This window comes from Solea solea, chromosome 7, assembly GCF_958295425.1.
Source record: "Solea solea chromosome 7, fSolSol10.1, whole genome shotgun sequence".
NCBI classification, from domain to species: domain Eukaryota; kingdom Metazoa; phylum Chordata; class Actinopteri; order Pleuronectiformes; family Soleidae; genus Solea; species Solea solea.
Genome location: NC_081140.1, coordinates 30,199,918 through 30,219,121, shown reverse-complemented (window position 1 = coordinate 30,219,121; position 19,204 = coordinate 30,199,918). Strand labels below are relative to the sequence as shown.

General features: G+C 41.0%; 1 protein-coding gene across 9 annotated transcripts in view; it reads left to right on the top strand.

Moving 5' to 3' along the window:
- The window catches only part of LOC131462335 (eukaryotic translation initiation factor 4 gamma 1-like), a 52,308-nt gene that overhangs the window by 21,403 nt on the left and 11,701 nt on the right, over positions 1-19,204 (top strand). For 6 of the 9 annotated variants that reach the window (XM_058633445.1, XM_058633441.1, XM_058633440.1 and 3 more), the window contains 9 exons: positions 5,593-5,732; positions 13,163-13,255; positions 13,443-13,533; positions 15,444-16,430; positions 16,591-16,679; positions 17,558-17,762; positions 18,264-18,397; positions 18,535-18,660; positions 18,754-19,161. In XM_058633445.1, the coding sequence (XP_058489428.1) occupies positions 5,593-5,732; positions 13,163-13,255; positions 13,443-13,533; positions 15,444-16,430; positions 16,591-16,679; positions 17,558-17,762; positions 18,264-18,397; positions 18,535-18,660; positions 18,754-19,161 (2,273 nt within the window). Of the gene's footprint in view, positions 1-2,853; positions 3,006-3,483; positions 3,503-5,592; positions 5,733-12,105; positions 12,368-13,162; positions 13,256-13,442; positions 13,534-15,443; positions 16,431-16,590; positions 16,680-17,557; positions 17,763-18,263; positions 18,398-18,534; positions 18,661-18,753; positions 19,162-19,204 lie in introns of those variants that run through there. The other 3 variants (XM_058633442.1, XM_058633443.1, XM_058633444.1) reach the window with 3 other exon arrangements.

Below are 19,204 nucleotides of genomic sequence, written 5' to 3'. Positions count from 1 at the left end.
CCATCTCAGATCTCCCATTCATCTCAAAAATCCTTGAAAAAACAGTCACCACTCAACTCCCCACCCATTTTCCTCATGATAATAATCTGTATGTAACCGTGCCCGGAGAGACCTGTAACGCCTCCCGGAGGGGAGTGGGGTGAGCGGTCTGTGGTTGGGGGCACTGCTTTTTGTTGTCTGCCTCAGCTTCACAGCGTCTTGTCTCACTCAGTGTTGTGTGAGTGAGAGGGGGAGTGGCTGCAGTAGAGTGACGAGAGCAGCGAAAGCCAATGTGTGCTTCTTTTACCGATCTCTTTTGCACACACACACACACACAGATGTTCCTGAAATTTATAGATCGATTATGACTATGTATATTTTAATTGAAGAACATGTTGTGTTTGTAGTGTTAGCACAACACAAATGAACCTGTGGACACTTTTATATGGATACTATTTTAATGTGTACCCTTAAGGGACTACGATATCCTTGCAGTTTTGTTCCACCCATTTTTACTTCTTTTCAGTTTTCTTTGAGTGAGGTTTACATGTGTTTGAGGTGAAAATTTGTGATTTTGTTTTATGAAAATATGAAAAGTAGTGATAACAATAATAATAACAACTATTATTGCTGGTTTACTTGTCTAAAACAGCCCTTTCTGATACGAAATAAATGTTTCTGTGGCTTTGTATACAGCACACTTCAAGTCAAAAGAGAAAATCAGAGATGTTACATCAATGCAACACAAGAGCTGTTGGTCCGCTGCTGGACTTTGGTGCAGGAGAGTGAGCCGTTTACACACTTCAGTTTTCAGACAGAAAGCGCTGTCTAATGGCAAAATTAAGTGGTGAACATATTTGTAAGACATTGCTGACTTAAGTGGGCAAATATTTTATAAAGTGAGCCCTTTGTTAGGTCTGTTTTTCCTTGTGTTCCCAGGGGCAGTCATGTTTTCAGTTAGAGGGAGTGTCTGTGTCTCAGTCTGTCAGTACCTCATACAACCATAATCTCTTCAGTGTGATAATTCTTTGTTTTGAATTTCCTCTAAACAAAAGAGCAGGATATCTCTCCAGAGTGTGAGTATTGTGTTGAGATTCAGTAGTAACACAGGCAGAAATCAGCTGAGATGTCAGCTAACATAGACCATATGACCGTAATGAAATGCAGCCGTCAGTGCTGTTCTCTGCGAGGGTGTGGTGATTGTGGAAAATGTTAAAACTTGCTGAAGTGGGTGTGTGACATCAATGGGTGGTGTACAAAAATAAACCATTGACATTAGAATAAATAAGAACTTTTAATATTTAATTAAAAAATAATTTTAAAAAAAGTCTAATTAGTCATAAATATATATATTTTTTAAATTGCCATCATATTTTGTCGTAAATATTTATGTACGTCATACATTATTGCTGCAGAAATGCTTGCTATTGATCCAATGGGTTGCCACACCCTCTAGAGGTGGCTGTGTGTAAATACACTACAAGAGCTGACGATGCCAAGAACAAACTTGCTGACCCCACTTTATCAACAGACAGCTTAACTATGAGTTGTATTTGTTTAAACTGTCGCTCATCAGCCATAGACTGTACACATCTGAACACAGGAATGTAAAAACACCTCCTGTCATGCTGTTTGGCTGCTCGTTACACTTCACCGTGCAGCACATGTACTGGATGATGTGCATGGTACTTGAACTCTGCCCCGATATGGAGTGTAAAAAGAACATCTAGTATTAGAGATTTGACCACAATAACAATTAATTTTAGTTAATTTGCTGTATTCCTCCATTTGTGTTATGAGATAGCTGTTGTTTGTGAAATACTTTTAAACATTGATTAATACACACAGTTGTAACTCGCATGAACTTTTTTTTTTTCTGTTAAACTTTCTACCAATGTCACGAACATTTTGATGCTAGAATTGACCCAGTGTGAGAGCATCCAACCAGAAATCATTCATTTTACATCATGGCACACAGGGGTTGTTTATCCACTGCTGCCTTCATTAGTCGTTTCAAATGTATTTGACTTTTATGATTGAAATCGTTTCTTTGGATTTAACTTTGAGACACAAACTTCCCAAACCCATAGAACTAACTTTGCAAATAATCCTGTCAGTTAAAATTAGTCTCCAATACTTGAGTAAAATCTGAGCACCTGGATTGAAATTAAGCTTAATAAGAGGCTTTCTATTAGTTGTCCATGTAGAGGTTTGTGTGTTTCTGCAGCAGTTATTTGTGTTGCAGTCCCACATGTCTTTGTCTAAGGTGAGTGTCACAATAGTCATTCTGTGAGTCACATGTTTGAACAGCACTTTGGCATATGACCCTAAATAAGTGGTCATGTGACAGTAAAACATGGCTTTCAGACTAATGCTTGTCCACTGTTTGCTTTGTACACAGACACAGTTCTAGGGATAAGATGGTGGCACAGATATACTGTATGTTTTCACCTTCATGACCAAGAATGGCCATCATTACCACTTTGATGAGGGATAGGAACAAATGCAGAGTCTTATATAGCACTGACGCAATATGATTTTAAGAGACCCTCCCCCAAAGTTGAGGGATATTCTAAACATGTCCCACATACATAGACTGAACCCTGTAGTAAGCAGTTGAGCCTATAGCAGCTTGGATCACACCACTTGTCAGTGGTAGAACGATAGGGGAGGCCCTGAGCCAAATCAGAGCCGCTGTGCTTGACATGACCAAACAGTTAATCTTTCCTGCCAGTGCACTCTGGAGGGGCAAAGGGAGGGAGGAAAGTGAAAAAAGTGAACTGCAGGGGAGGAATCAGGAAGGTCAGAGGGAGGAGCAAAATGGAGAGAAGAGCTGGAAGAGGGAGGGCTGAGCATTTGAAGAAGTCATTCTGAGAGGGCACCTGTAGAGAGGACAGGAACAAGTCAGAGAGAGGGGGGGGTCTGAAGAGAAATCCCCTCTCACTTTTCTATCTAAACGCAGACTTGCCCTGAGCGGGCAGTCAGCATGGGGAATCGTGGGTCTCAAGAGCAGCAGGACTCTGAGGGTAGGTGTCATCCAGAGAGTTGTGTCTCTTTGCAGCCCTCCACCCCCTTGTCTCATTGCTCTCTCTTATCTCCTCTACTTTGTGAGTCATGTCTCTAGCCTCTTATTTACTTATTATTACTTGGTGTCGGGATACTGTCCAAGAAAAGTCTCATTCTGCCGCCTGGCTTTCTTTTTTTCCAGCAAGTTCCCCTTCAGCCTCTCTCTCTGCCCATCTTCCCTCCCTTTCCCTCCTGCGTATGCTCTCTTCCCCCAGTGGCAGTCGGTGTGGATTTTTGACTATATTTAGGCTGTGCTGCTCCTGGTCAACAATGCAGACTCAGTAATGTGAGTTAGACTGAAATGCTTGCAGAGGGGGAGAGAGAGGCAGAGCAGGAGCTCTAGCCACTGCCCCACTCAAAGAGAGGCCCTCTCAATCCGAGGATTTCATTATCCCAGTGCTGTGAATGTGAACTACGCCTGGTTCTGACGTAGAGCTCAGGCCATTTACAAGGCCAGGTACTGTCAATGACTGGTTGGATGTCTTGTTGACATTATTGATTAGACAGACCAATAGAGGTTGTGATTTTTAGAACTGTTTTGTCTTGTCTTTTTGGCCACAGTTGTCTTGTTCAACAAGTAAACATAATGAATATTCTTACATCAATATGAAATAAGCATGGACAGAAAGAGAGTTTGCTGTGTCATGGCCTGAAGGCCTAGCTGTAGGGCTTTAAGGTGCCATGTTTCTGTAGCTGCTGCGTTCAAATACAGCAAGTAGGGACATTTTGAACTTGCCCAAGAGTGGGAAAAGTGATGAAGAAAGTACAAAGATCGCTGCAGTTCTTTGTCATTGATAATGGGTTATATTTGTTTTCCCTCTGAATATTGGATAAAATTGAGTAGTTTAAGTAAGTCCATCGACATCTGACAACTGATTATTAGCATTTTTGCCATTTTCCCCTCATAATATTTTACAAACTAATTAGAAGATATGACACTTGGTTAAATGAGTGCCTCTTTGAATTCCAGGCCATATGTTGCTGGTGATATGATGATACACAAGTAAACGTAGTGGTTCAGACAGGAATGTAAGTGCATTTTTCATGAATTGGTCATAATCACAGCTTCATTCTTAGAGATGAGCCGGTCTACTTTTGGAAAACTAATGCTGTTAAAGGGAAGAGCTTGAGTTTGAAGAGCTGAAAGACACTGCTGTTTGTTTGGGGTACATATACTGAGAAAATGTTTCTAATTAAAACAGTTGCTGAATAAGAGGCTAAAACTGTTTTAAGTGGTACATCAGGTGTATTAAAGTGAAGTTGAATGAGGTGTACACACCCTGTGCCAAGAACCAGCCTGAGACACAAACCATTGCTCTCACTGAAACGATGGCTGCCTGTGGGGACACTTGCTGTTTAGTCAACAATTATTGTAAGAATATTATTATTTATCTTACCAACCTGAACAGATGTTTGTAAATGACTCATTCTCTTGCACCAAATAGAGATACCTCCATAGAGATCCCTGACAGAAGTCACAAAATAACACATTTTAATGAACTGACAAAGGCAGCAGTGGATCAACAACTCCTGTGTGCTGTGGTGGAAATATGGACTTTATTCGGTTCCGTGGGCGGTTTACAAATTTAGTTTCCAGTCAGAAAAGACCGTCTAATGGTGAGATAAAGCTGCAAACATATTGTGGAAATATAGACTTCAGCGGGCTTACTTTTTATTCAGTCAGCCTTTTGTTTGACCACTGTGTCTTTACACTTCAAAAAAACAGAATGATTAGGCATTATTATTTCATACATTTGTTTGGTTGAATTTCTGATTATTCAAAGATAGTGTGAAGGGCTGAATTGGTTTATAACAGTTGCTTTTAATCTATAGATTTATTTTTTCTTTCACAGGAGAACAACAAAAAACGTATATACTTAATATCGAATATTATCGACAGCTATCGTCCAGAATTTTTTGCATCATGAGGCATCTTTGTAATTTGGGAATGGGAGTTGAAGTGAAGTGTCTTCACACAGACTGTAAACATTAGATAAGCCTTTATTAGTCACACAATGGGGGACTAATAAAGACGGTAAAGGTAATAAATAATAAACATGCATTTCCACATCTATGAATGTACAATATAGCATTGAAATGAAAAACATAGACTATACACTATATACATTCAGTAACCAGAATATATACGGTATGGGCTGAATATTTACATGAGATCTTGCACTGAGGAACAACACTTACAGTAAATAGAGCATTAGATAAGTGCCTCAAATGTAAATATAAGTCCAGGACATCCTCAGCGTGCACTGAAAAGACTGAAAAAAGGTGCAATTACCTCATTGTAAAGTCATTGTTATCTTTGTGGTGGACATGAAGCTGCAGCTGTTACAATCAGAATCCATAAGAAATCAAACCATGGTTTGTTTATGTCTCACTGCAGCCTGATTTGACTTTCAGAACATTAGTGATGTCGTTGTGTAAACACAGCAGCTTGTGTGCACTGTACGTCCTCTGTGTTATCATGTTGGTGTAGGATTAAGTCGTTTTCATGTGTGGATTGACATTGTTGTCTCTGTGTGTGATCCGCAGCAGGGGCCTACTATCCCGCTCAGCCTCAGTTCACCCCCTCGGTGCAGGCGGCACCCGTCATTATGAATCCTGCCCCTCAGCAGCAGCAACCACCACCTCAGCCTCCACAACACATCCCCACCAAACGCGAACGCAAACAGGTAAAGTTCAAGTTCAACGACACTGCAGCTTCGAGAGCACAAATACAGTTCAGGCTGTCTGTATTTTCTTGTTTTGACTTCATGATTCCAAGTAATAACATTTTATTATCAGGATGAAGCTTGAAAAGGCTTTTTATGTTTCATCATTAGACATGCAGACAGACAGACAGACAGACAGATAGATAGTAGGGGTGGAACAGTTCACAAAATCAGATATTCTTAAGGACATGTCATGCAATCTTGCAAAAACTCAAATAATGAGGCAGCTTGATTAGGGATTAAAAACATCATTGTAACAATCCAGAGATTTTGAAACCGTAAGAGTAGAGACATTGCTGCATTTACACGTTTATATATTTATATTTTATATTTCTAGTTTCCATTCCATTCTGTCACAGCTCGTGTCAGTGCTTCACAAAGATGCTCACTTGTGTGGCTTTCATAAAGTGGGCGGGTCTGCAAGACAGAGCTTTTCATCTCCCGCTCCGAATTAATGTAACGAGCAGTCACAGTTAGAGACCTTTCAGTGGCCCTGGAGCTCCATCCATCTGTAGTCAGAGCCACGGAAGCTGTGTTGGACAATTCTTTGACAATTCGTCGTCACACTGGGTATCCGACAGATGCGCTAGCATATTTGAAGAGTAAGGCGTGTTGTGCAGTGCTTGCATACAGTCACAGTAAATCTGAAATGCTCCCACACAGGAGAACGAAATGTTGACATTTTTGCAACGGACCTGCAGCACTTAATAGTAACGGACCTGCAGCACTTAACAGTAACGGACCTGCAGCACTTAACAGTAACGGACCTGCAGCACTTAACAGTAACTGACCTGCAGCGCGTCATAAACCGAACGTTACACACGTGTCCCGAACCGTGACGAGTGTACCGAATGGGATGGATTTTTTTAATGAACCGTTATCTAACCCCTAATAGATAAATTGATACTCACTCACTCAGTCACTCCATTAATCCCGCAGGAAACTAAACCATCCAGTAGCAGCTCAAACCACAGACACATACATTAACCATAGGACATATAGGTAACAAAAAGTATTGTATTGAACAAATTGTAAAAACACACTATCAAAATAAAGTTATATACTGTATGTAAAAGCCGCATTGAAGCGGTTTGCCTAAAATGGACAGAGTTATCAGCTGTGTTTGGACAGTGTCTGTGAAGCTTCCACTTTTACATGAAACACATGTTGAATATATTATATTATGTGTGAGAAAATGCTTTTTTCTAACAGCTGCTGTAAGATAAACCCAAGCTTTCTGTGTTGACATCTGCTTATCATATTTCTAACCCGTAAATGATGAAAAAAAAAAGTTGAATCGTTGTTGTATTTTGTGATGACACAACAACTTTATCTGCTTATGTGACCATCCAATGATTGTACCTATTGCTGCTTTAATGTATGCGGCCTTTATTGCTTAAACAGCAATAACCAGTAATGTTTAACAATTTATTCTACTAAAAATATTACTCACAAAAAATTGACTGTAAATATGCCTACTTACTTTCCAACAGTGAGTACTTAACAATACCATCACAGCAAAAAGATTGTTTTGAAAACAAATTAGATTTTCTCCACGTGAACTGAACAAAATACAACATTAGATATTATTGCTGCTGTTAAAACATTTACAGTCTCTATTGGAAAAGTGAGGATAACTATTTTTTGCTTCACACTGAAAACATTTGGGTTTGACATCAAAAGATGAATATAAGATTAGAGATTAGTATTTCATCTTTTATTTCTGGGTATTTACATCCAGATATGTTGTTTGTAATGGAACACCACATTTTTAGGTGAGCAAAAATATCGGTACAGATATTCTTGAATTAGATTGGAATTAATAATACTTCATATTTAGTGGCAAATCCTTTGCTGTGCGTCATGTTGGTTCTTTAGATCTTTTATCAAATGAACTGTGTTGAAAAAGCTACTTTTCTCGTCCTCTTCGTGACAGTCTAGCAGAGCACATGTTGCAGCCTGCTCTACCTTTGTCATTATTGCTTATTTAAAAGTGTTTCCAAAATACTGACAATGCAATAATTGCCGCACACCTGCTCAGCTCACTTGAAGTTGCACAAAGTGGTATCGGGTGCAGCAATATAAAAGGAGTTTTACGAATACAAATGTGCTGCATCAGTATCGGTACATCCTTAATAAATACAGTATAACAGAAGTGGGAGAACATCTCAACCTAGGAAGTAGGATTTAAGGAAGCACATGAGTGCTAGACTGCTGTGCAACATCATTGTGGGACTTGGATGAAGTTGCTCAAAGATATTTTTTCATTTGAGCGTCATGGCTTCAGTTTGCATTGTCAAGCACTGGGTCAAGTTTTGCAGTTCAGTGTGAGAATTTCAAACATCCTGTTTCTTTTTATTTGTAGACAAGTTGTGTTTTGTAGAGACTCAATTGTACAGGGAAGATGTGCGCTGCTTTAGGTTTACCTCCACAGCAGAAAGAGCTGTTTCATGTTTTTGGGTTTTCAGCCCCATTCTCGTGATTGTGATATCACAGGAACACATGGAGGCTTGAATAGATTGTGACCAAACTCTTTGAGATTGTATCTTTGTCAATTTGAGCTTGTCAGTTTAAGAAGAAAAAAGTAATTGTTTCCCAATCCTGGTGCACCTGATGTGTTGGTGGAGGGAACATCTAAACATCTAAAACATGCAGAACAGGAACGTGATCCAGACACTGTCAAATGCACACTCCATGTAACATGTACATTATAAGATGATGTAGTCATCAAAATAAAGGCTTCTTAATTCTTTGCCACCTTGTTTTGAGTGCCAGGATCACCATCTTGTTTGATTTTTTTGGATTTTTAACACTCCAGCTTGTATGGAGTGGAAACAGTTGATCATATGGATGTCACTGTGACTTCATTATTACGTCAGAGAATAATATTCCTTAGTATAGTAATGCATCTTTTTTCAAGCAGTAAGATCAGAAACGTGATTCACAATTTAGATCCAGTCAGTCATTGTATCACAACTTTGCAGTTACAGATCTTCACTTATATCAGCTATATTTTATTAAACTGGAGGAAATCAATTTCACAAATTATAAAGACATTTTTCCTCTTAAGATTCACTTTCAGTCCATTTTGGAATCCTTTTAGAAATGTTATGAAATGGCCATTTTCAAGGTGATCTGGCCGTCTCTGGTCTCAGTCCTCAGTCGTGGAATAACCTAACCTAGATCTCAGTTCTGACTAGGGACTGAAGAAGATCAGAGGTGAGATTTCTTCATCTTAGCTCAAGTTAGTCCAGTTGGGGGCGACAGTTGCTTAGTGATAGAGTGAGTCATCTTTCAACCTGAAGCTTGTGGGTTTGATTCCCAACTCTGCCGATGTGTCCTTGGGCAAGACACTCCACGTTGTTGTGAATGGGTGTGAAAGATGAATGATAGAAAATGTGCTATGAGTGAATGGGTGAATGAAGGAGGAAAAGCAATAAGATAAACTGATAAAAATGTGTTCTATTGTTATTTGAAGGAAAGTATATTGTTGGATTATCTACCCCACAAATCTTAATAGCATTTCATCAAAAGGTAAACTCAGCACTTGAGTTTGAAAACTGTATGTTTTGTGGCAGCTGCTTGCTGTCTCCAGCCTTTCAGAGGCCGTTGTCAGTTGTGAGTTTGGAGTTAGTATACTGTGCAGTGAAGTCGATCTTAACTTGGTGCTCTGTAAAACTAAGCTGCTGCCCGACATATTTCCCACTTCTGCAGTAAGTCTAGTGTTTCTTTTGCTCTCAGATGGCTCTCGCCTGGTATGTGGTAGCTCTGTGTGAAGTCAAGCCCCAGTTAGCGCCTCTCATGTAATCATCATATTTACATTTGGTTAGATTTGAGTCACAAATACAAGAAGCCTTGTTCAATTCAGCTAAAATAACAAATGTTTTTCTGTGCAGCTGTTCCACAGGAAGTCATTTATTAATCATTTAGCCTACTTTCTATAGCACATTTTTAGTTTGACATTTGCGTGATTTTTCATTTATAAAGTGAATGTCTCATGAAAGGCAAAAACATTTGAACAATTATGACATTAGTTTGTATTCTTTATTTCTATGTAGAAAAAGGCATCATATTGTAAGACTTGGTAAAGTATAGTTAGGAGTAGGAATCTCAAGATTAATCACAATTGGAATTTGGTAAAAATTCAGATGAAATATGATTTAACAAAATATACATATGTATATAATATGATCCATAAATTAACTGTAGTGAAAAAATATTGAGACCATAGTCTGATGACTTCACCTAATTCTGATTAAGCTCTGTGTTACTCAGTTTTGCAGTTTTTCGATCTTGTGTCAGACAGCAACACTGTGCTAGTCATACTTGAACCTGAGTATGACTGAAACACAAAGACTTTGTGAAGTGAATTCTACTGCTCAAAAAAAAATTATTTGGCAGTTTGATGGGCTGCTCTGCTGCTGTATAAACACAGTCAGCGCTGATAGTATTGTATTTTGATAGTATTGTATTTTACATACATACAGAATTCATTTATTCTATAGTGGTAGCTGGAGGGTGCAATGAGCCCCTGTGTTTTTCAAGATTTATTTTACATTTAGATTATCTATTAAAAAAAAGTTACTCCAAACGAAATAATTGGCTGTCCTGCTGACAGGAGTAGAACGTGATATGGTACAGTTATCAGTTTCACAGTGATTCCTCCACCTGATCTTGACAGAGAATAATAGTAGAATAATCAATATGGATTTAACTCTGAGGCTATTGATGATGATGATGATGATGACTTAGATTTATGAAGCGTCTTTCACGAAACCCAAGGTCGCTGTACAGTTGTGAACAGAGAAGAAAACCAGAAAACACACACACTAGCAAACAAACAAAAAAAACAAGTGTCGCTTCAACAGAGATTTAAAAGACTCCAGAGTTGTTGCCTGGCGAACAGTCAGAGGGAGTGAGTTCCAGAGGGTTGGAGCAGCGACACTGAAAACCCTGTTACCAAAGCTTTGCCTGCAGGTCCGGGGGAACAGAGAGCACAGAGAGGAGGTCGGAGAGATAATGTGGAGCAAGGGAATGGAAAGACTTGAAGCTTGGAGGAGAAGCTTGAAGGTGATCCGGAACTTAGCGGGGAGCCAGTGCAGTTGTTTCAGTGTGGGTGTGATGTGTTGCCATGGTTTGCTATGGCATCAGCACAAGGAAGCATTAGGTAAATGAATGGACCTGTTTTCTGCATCCATTTATAATCATTCAAGGTAGCATTACATTACATTACATGACGTTTTCCCACCAATAATCCATAATCCTTTAATCCATTAAAGGGGAGTTCCTTTTTCTGGTATATATGGCTGCTTATCAGTAGTTGTGGTCTCCTGGGTGGACTTTGTGTCTGTTCCCCTGGGCCCCAGCCGTACACACACTCACCATCTCTGTCACCTCCCACAGAGAATGTAAGAGACGACTGACACAGAGTCACTGTGGAAGTGCTGTGACAAAAAGAAAGTGAGTAAGTGGCATTCATACTTCAGCTGTGAGGCTGCGTGTAAAGGTGTGTGTGTGTGTGTACGAGACCACACCTCAAGGTTTGCATTCTTAATATTTCTAGGGTGTGAAGCCTGTGCAGAAAGCACGTAGAGATTCAGTAGAAAGACACCATGGTGTGACTCAAGGCTCTGTTGCAGCCAGTTTGTCGCTATCAGTAGTAGATGACCTTCTGTGCAGTTGCATTTTCGTCGGATAGAGTAAGTGGAAGCTGGTAAAACTTTCTGTATTTCAAGTATTTCTCGCTGATGGTATCATATTGTCACCTGCAACCGTCTGCGTCATGTTTTACCCTGCACGTTGGCTTTTACTTATTTCAACTTTTCTACTCTCTTGCTCTGCCTTCGGTGTTATATCAGATAGAAACTGCAGAGGGGAGGGGGTGAAGGACATGTCAGCACATAGCTCAGCTCCACGTGGCCACCCGTCTCCTCCCTCTTCTGCACCGGAAGGGCTAACTAACTAGTCTTCCTCTGCTGCTGTGGCAGCCTCCCCCCCTCCTCCTCCTCCCCTTCTGTCCTCTCCACCCTCTTCTCCTCCTCTCAGAAGGATTGAATCTGAAAAAAATGGGGAGAAACTTGAGTGTGCAGGGTGACGGAGCAGAGAAAGAGTATGAGGAAAAAGGGGGGAGTTCCTTGTGCCTGCTGCAGCTCATTTGATAAGTTTTATTTTCCTAGAAACCCTCCCTCTTACTCTGCCCCTCCTTCACTCTCTGGCCCCTTCAACTGTTAGCCTCTGTGTGACGAGGGGGGTGTGCATTCCAATACCATAGCTTTACAAGGCCAGTCTCTTTATCCCCCCCCCCTCCCTGTTCTGTTAAGCATATGAAAGAGGGAGGGAGTTAGTCAAGTTGCTAGCTAGCTTACTGACAGTCAGACACAGCTCTGTCCTGTTCTGCTGTTGTGTCGCTCTCCCTGAATGGGTACAAGTTAGACGGAGGTGAACCTAAACTTTCCTACAACGACCCGTCACCTTGCTTTATGGGATTTAAAGTCCAACCACGGGTCTACTGGAGCTGCAACCTCAGGCTCAGGATAGGAGAGGCCTGCTAGGGTTTGTCATGCTCCGGCAGAGGAGGTGCTGACAGGCTGAACCAGGTCAGTAGCAAAAGGCAAATATTGTTTTTCTTGAAGTGAACATTTGGTCAGGGAGCAAAAGTAGTAAATTAGCTCTCACTCTTTTTTAACTTTTTCAGTTCAATCCTTGTCCAGTGACTTTTCTGTGTTAGATTATTCAAAAACTTCTGCTTCATACAACTTTGGTAACAACTGCGACTTCCAAACTTGAGTATGTAAAGTGTACGAAACAGGAAAAGAGTGCTGACTAGAAAACACGTGCAAAGAATGGACACACCTATGAGTGAGTGTTCAGATTTTCTCTCAGTGTTTCCCCCTCTGACTGTTCGTGTGTGTGTGTGTGTGCAGATATACATGTTAGCTGCCGTTTTCTGCACTGACTGTGCTTTGACTGTGAGAGTTTTCACATCGACCTAAATCAGCGGAGGAATTCGTTTGACAGTTTGGCTTAAAGTCGGTTAACTCGACTCTTGCTCAGTCAGACAGCTTTCCTGAGGCTGAAGCACATTCACTTGTGCAGCAGAGGAATTTGTGCAGTGGTTAGTGTTGTGATTTGCTGTAGCTCGGTATTTAGAATCATGTAGCTTTTCAGTGAATGAGGATCAGCAGCTGGAAAGGGAGGACACAACAAAAATGCATTGCATTACGAATATTTCCCTACTCCCTTGTTTTTCTTTCGAAGCTATAAACAGCCAGTTTTATGACTCTGTGTGCTTTTCCTGCAGATGTATCACCTCCTCACTTTGCTCTCTCCATGTCGCTCTTGTGCAGTTGGCTTCCTTTCCTAACACTGGATCTTTTCCCTCTCTTCCATAGATCAGAATAAGAGACCCTAACCAAGGAGGTCGAGACATTACAGAGGAAATAATGTCAGGGGGCCGCAGTGGCTCCACCCCGACCCCACCACAGGTAAGCTACAACGCCATTGTTGCTGAATAAATAGTCAAGTTCAGTAGTGTGGGTCTTTATTTTATATTAAAGTCAAAACTTCATGTATGGTTAATGTCCTCAGCTGTCATACACTACAGTATGCATTACACTACACAGCACTGTCAAGTGGAAAAAGTAGTGATTTGGTGTGTGTGTCTCTTGACAGTCAGCCATATCTGGATCAGAAAATACAGCAGTGGTGCAGGCCAATGGTGAGAGCATCACAGCTGCTAACACAACGGCACTGGTCAGACCAGGTGAGTGACACATGGGCAGAATCTTAAATGTCTAGGGTGTAAAATGTGGGTAAAAAAATTTGTTTGTCAGAAATCTAAATTAAAATAATTATTGTTAATTTTGTGTGTACAGTCACCCGATGAATTGGTGTTTTTCATTAACCCAGAATAAGTCTTTCATTTCTATGTCAGGAGCGAGGTCAGCTCTATGGGCCACCATTTTTACAATTTACAACTAAATACCTTTTGAGTTTTGATGCCAACTGAAGGTGAGACAGTTCTTCCAACACCATTAGGGGTATTAAGCTGCAGCATGTAACTTCAAAAATAAATGTTGATAGATTTTACATACTGTCATTTTAACCCAGTCACACAAACCCCTTCAGCTTCAAACTGTACTGCTTCACCATTTTCCAATCCTTTTTTATTTAGAGCCTCACATTTATGTCAAAAGTCATGAGAGCAGTAAAACATGCTGACGATGTGCAGTGTTAACAATAATAAATCTAACATTCTTGTCTGCAAAATTGTTTTTGTTGCCATAGTATAATTTAAAAAGGTTTTAATATACACATTTAAAGGTTTATGAAACTTAATTAATTTAGTTTCACAATTTATGTTTTAAAGCTGCTCTTTTCTTATACAAACACTGTTATTGGGTAGTATATTCAGTTTCTGCCGATTATCACCTAAATGTTACACACTGGACCTTTAAATTTAACTTGGTCCTCAAATCATGATAAGGTTTCTGGTTCAGTGGTTTTTGCCACACTGATGTAAGACTTGCTGTAAAGGTGTGGCAGGTAATTTAGTGACTGACACATACTCAAGCTACTCAATTCATGTGTATTAAGGATGTCTGAGTACCTTCTTTCTCATGTAAGTGTATCTACCTATATTGGTCTGATACTGTATTTTATATCCTTTATAGACAACTAAGTCGTACTGATGCATTTATCACCTAGCTACAGTTTAAGCAGCCAACTATTTCCATAGAGATAAAAATAAACAGCTCACTTAAACTGTCCCTGCTGGGGTTTTATTTTTTACCTGAAAATGTTTCACAACCAAATGTACTTGCTCTTTGCAGCTTTTGTTAAGTTAAGGGTTTACTTGATATTAAGAGTTTACAGATTTGATGTCCCAATACTTGATCCAGTGACAAGTATTGGACCAATACCAATATACCCTAATGTTTTATGAATGAGCTTTACAAAATGAACTAAACAAGACATTGTTAGTTTACTTGTTGTAATAGTTGATGCAGTTTGAATATACACTATCAGTCTAATGATGGACACACATTTATGTGTATGGATAGACTCTCTCACCCAGAATATGTGACACGGCAGCCTTTTGGCAATCACATCAGGTGATACCACATGTTTTCTTGTTCTGTCATGGTGAAAATGGAAAACAAATTTGTTACCAGACAACAAAGAGTTTGTGGAGCGTTACATTTTACCCACAGGTATTAGTTTCAGGCAATGTCGAAAGAGCTGGTCATGCTAGTAAAGAAGTTGTTTGTTTGAGAATGTAAGGTTATTGCCAGTTTTTCAAAGTTGTTGGTTTGTGGACTTTGTAAAAACATTCAGCACATAAGTCGATACTGACTGTGTGAGCTGAGGTCTCACCTGTGGAAACACTTGAGGGGAGGGAGGTGCCTGTGTAACCAGTGTTTTTCACTGGCACTATAAGAGAGAGGATAGGAGTGTTATTGATTGGGGCACCCCGTATATCGCCTGTGAAGAACACATGTGCTATATACTGAGGCTGCATGACTTGGCTTTAAACAAGCACTTCTGTCATATATGCTCTGCTGATAACCCTGCTTTGGTCAGGTCTTAGAGATAAATTGTAACATGTTCAGTGTATGTAAGATTTTTTGCAGACCCAATAAAAATTTTTTTGTCCGACTTTTGAACCTTCAGATGACCGAGATAAACCTACGCCTCCTCCTCTGTCAAAAACCCCCGAACCTTCAAAGGGTGACCCCATCCCCACAGAGGCTTCGTCCTCTGACACGAACACTAAGCCCCCCATACCCCCTCTATTATCAGAAGCAGAGGATCACTCCCTCAACACCCTCACACCCAGTGCTCCTGTTGCAGAAGTGATGGACGCTCCTCCAAGGGAACCCACTCCAACACCTCAATCAGCACCTGAAGTGCCGGCTTACCCTGCACCCCTCCCTGACCCAGTCCCCACCTTAACCACACAGGACAAAACAGACACGAAAGCTGCAGAGGAGGAAGAAATGGAGGATGAAGAGGTGGAGACTAAAACAGAAGAGGCTGCTGCCTCTTTGGACATAACTCTTGCACCTCTCTCCACCACTAACGGTGTTGCAGCGGTCGAGCCTGAAGAACTGTCCGTTGAGTTGCCACCCAGTCACCTGGAGGCTCCTCTAGACTCTCCTATTGCGCAGCCCGAGGAGCTCCGCCTTCCCAACGGCCTGCCAATCCCTGACCCGGAGGCCCCTGCTCTCTGTGCACCCGAGCGGGATGACAGCCCCATCGCCGAACCCGACGTCAGCCAGCAGCCTATCATAGAGACTTCCACAGCCATCACCCTGGAAGCACCTCCACCTGTTGTCCAAGCCACAACTGAACCTGTTGACCAGCCCACACCTGAAGCTGCGGTCCAGGAGATTCCCGAAGAGCTTGTCGTCCCAGCAGTGCCCGCCCAGGCTGAGGTAGAAGAAACATCTCCTGCAGTCACTGAGGTTGATATAGAAGATTCTCCGGTGCCCGAGACCACTGACAAGGAACAGATGCCATCACCTCCAGAACCGGTTTCCTTAGCTGAAAGTACGCCAGAAACCGTGCCCTCTCCTCCCCCTCCCACAGCTGAGGAGAAGGAGGACGTCCCCCCTCCCCAGACAGTTACCCCTGCCCTTGTAGAAACTACTATGCAAGGTTAGTCACTTTCTCACATACTGTATATGTGTTTGATTTGAGTTCACTATAAATATATGATTCTTACTCCCCTCTTTCAGCTCCAAAAGCTATTCAACTTTAGCATAACTAGCATGTTAGAGGTGATCTGTGGCTAATGATGTTTGTTTTTTCACTCTAGCTGCTGTGTCTGTGCCAAAGAAAAAGAGGAAAATGAAGGATCTGAACAAAATGGAGGCAGTAGGAGACCTCCTAGATGCCTTTAAAGAGGTGTGTGCATGCACAATCATACATTTATCTTCATATATATATATATATATATATATATATATATATATATATATATATATATATAAAGATAAATGAAACAAGGAAAAGACTTCATATATATCTATCTATCTATATATATATATATATACACACATATATATATATATATACATATACATATACATGTATATATACATATACATGTATATATGAAGTCTTTTCCTTGCTTTCACTGTTTGTATTAATAGCTTTTCAGTTGTTCACAGGGACACCAATTTAAAGGGATAGGGGAATGGATTTTTTTAAGTGTCCTTGTATGAGTTACTAAAACATAGTAACTCATACTGGACACCAGCTTGAGACACAGTTGCTCACTCTCGCTGTAAACATGGCTGTCAGCAGAGACACAAAGAAATACTGATTTTATGAATACGTCATCTTAAGTCTACGCTATTGTCAAACCTCTTGTTTAGTAGAAGTGGATAATGCCATTCAATAAACCAATTAGTTCCACTAATGCTACTAGTGCTTGCATACTGAGACAAAAGCAGTATTCCACTTAAATGTCGAAAAAACAATGATCGCTCTACTTCTGGACACATGTTTCCAGCTGTAAAAAGCCGTCTTAACAGTGACATAAAGTGGCAATCATATTTATAGGATGTCATAGAGCCTGTGTCCCTGCTAGTAGCCGTGTTTTTAAGGAGAGCAAGTGTCTGTACTATACCTCATACACCACATTTAACTTGGTGGATAATTCAAATCAACCTCTCTACATTATCTTTTTAGGTTTAAGGTTCTTTTATTTTTTATTTGCATTTCACCCACTGTAAGACTGCTGTCATACTTGACTAATACCGGTTCTATCTGTGACACAGGAGCAGGTTGTGGCTGTGCCAGAACCTGAGCCCACCCCAGCACCAGAGCCACAGCCCCCTGCTGCCGTTTCCCCTCCTGCCCCGGAGGAGGCAGACCTGACCTGGGAGGACAAGGAGGACAAGGAGGACAAGCTGGATGCTGAGAACATTCAGCCAGATCCTCTCTCACCCAACGCCAACAACAAGAAGTACCAATACAAAGACGGTGTGTTTCTGAACCTTGATGCCTTTCAGCTCACTTAGGTTCATGGCGTAGCTATGTGTCAGTTTACTATGTTTATGCTGGTTTCATTGAGAATGTAGGACTGATATGAGAGTTCTGTGGAAAACGAAAGGTATGATATTGAAACAATGGTCACACCCACAAAACGTCCACTGAGCTCTTTTTGTTTCACAAAATATTGATGAGGTTTTTTGCTCCTTCATTGTAATGTACTGTTGAAGCTACAGATTAATTTATTAATGAAATCATTTCCCTCTCCAGCTGCCAGCTGTTTTTTTTATTTAATCATTATCATCAGTTCTCAATGAAGGATCATCTCGTCTTCTCCACTCTGCAGTGCTGCTTGGCTCTGTAAAGAATCCAGTTTATGACACAGTTTCATTTTGGGTTGATGCTGAGCAGAAAACCAGTTTAAATTATACAATTCCCAAACAGTATAATAAAAATCAAAGAATCATTTTCTGTGTTATGATCCTGTTTCAGAACAATGGAAACCAATTAATCCCGAAGACAAGAAGCATTACGACAGAGAGTTCCTTCTGGGTTTCCAGTTCATGTCAGCCAGCATGAACAAGCCTGAAGGTCTTCCAGCCATCAGTGATGTTGTCCTGGACAGGGTGAAACACTCTCACTATGTTTAGTTTATTTTTCTCATGTTGTCACGAGCATTGATAAACATGATGGCAGCACAACAGAAGAATGTTTAAGTGAAATTTCACTTTCTTTCACTTATGTTTACTACTTTTCTGTTCAGGCTAATAAGAACCCTCTACGTCAACTCGATCCCAGTCGTCTACCAGGAATGAACTGTGGCCCTGACTTTACTCCCTCCTTTGCCAATCTTGGCAGGCCTGGAATGGGAGGAGGAAGCAGAGGACCAGTAAGTTTCCTTGACATGATTTATGAATTTGCACTACGTCAACATCATGGACACGACCGAGTCTTCATGTGCTCCTGCCCTCTTTCTTCCCAGCCTCCAGGTTTAGGAATGGGAATTCCCAGTTCACGCCGCTCCCAGCAGATGCAGAGGAAAGAGCCAAGGAAAATCATCACCAGCATGTCGATGAGTGACGACGTGCAGCTGAACAAGGCGGAGAAGGCTTGGAAACCTTCAGTGAAGAAGGTCCGCGTCCGTGCAGTAGAGGAGCCGGAGGAGAGCGGAGGAGAGCAGCAGAAGACCCAGGAGCTGTTTAAACGAGTCCGCAGCATCCTCAACAAACTGACCCCCCAAAAGTTTCAAGAGTTAATGAAACAGGTGACTGAACTGACCATTGACACTGAGGAGAGGTTGAAAGGAGTCATCGATCTCACCTTCGAAAAGGCCATCTCTGAGCCAAACTTTTCAGTGGCCTATGCCAACATGTGTCGCTGCCTTATGGGGGTAAGTGATGCCAGCCACCGCACGCAAGCACACATATACACGT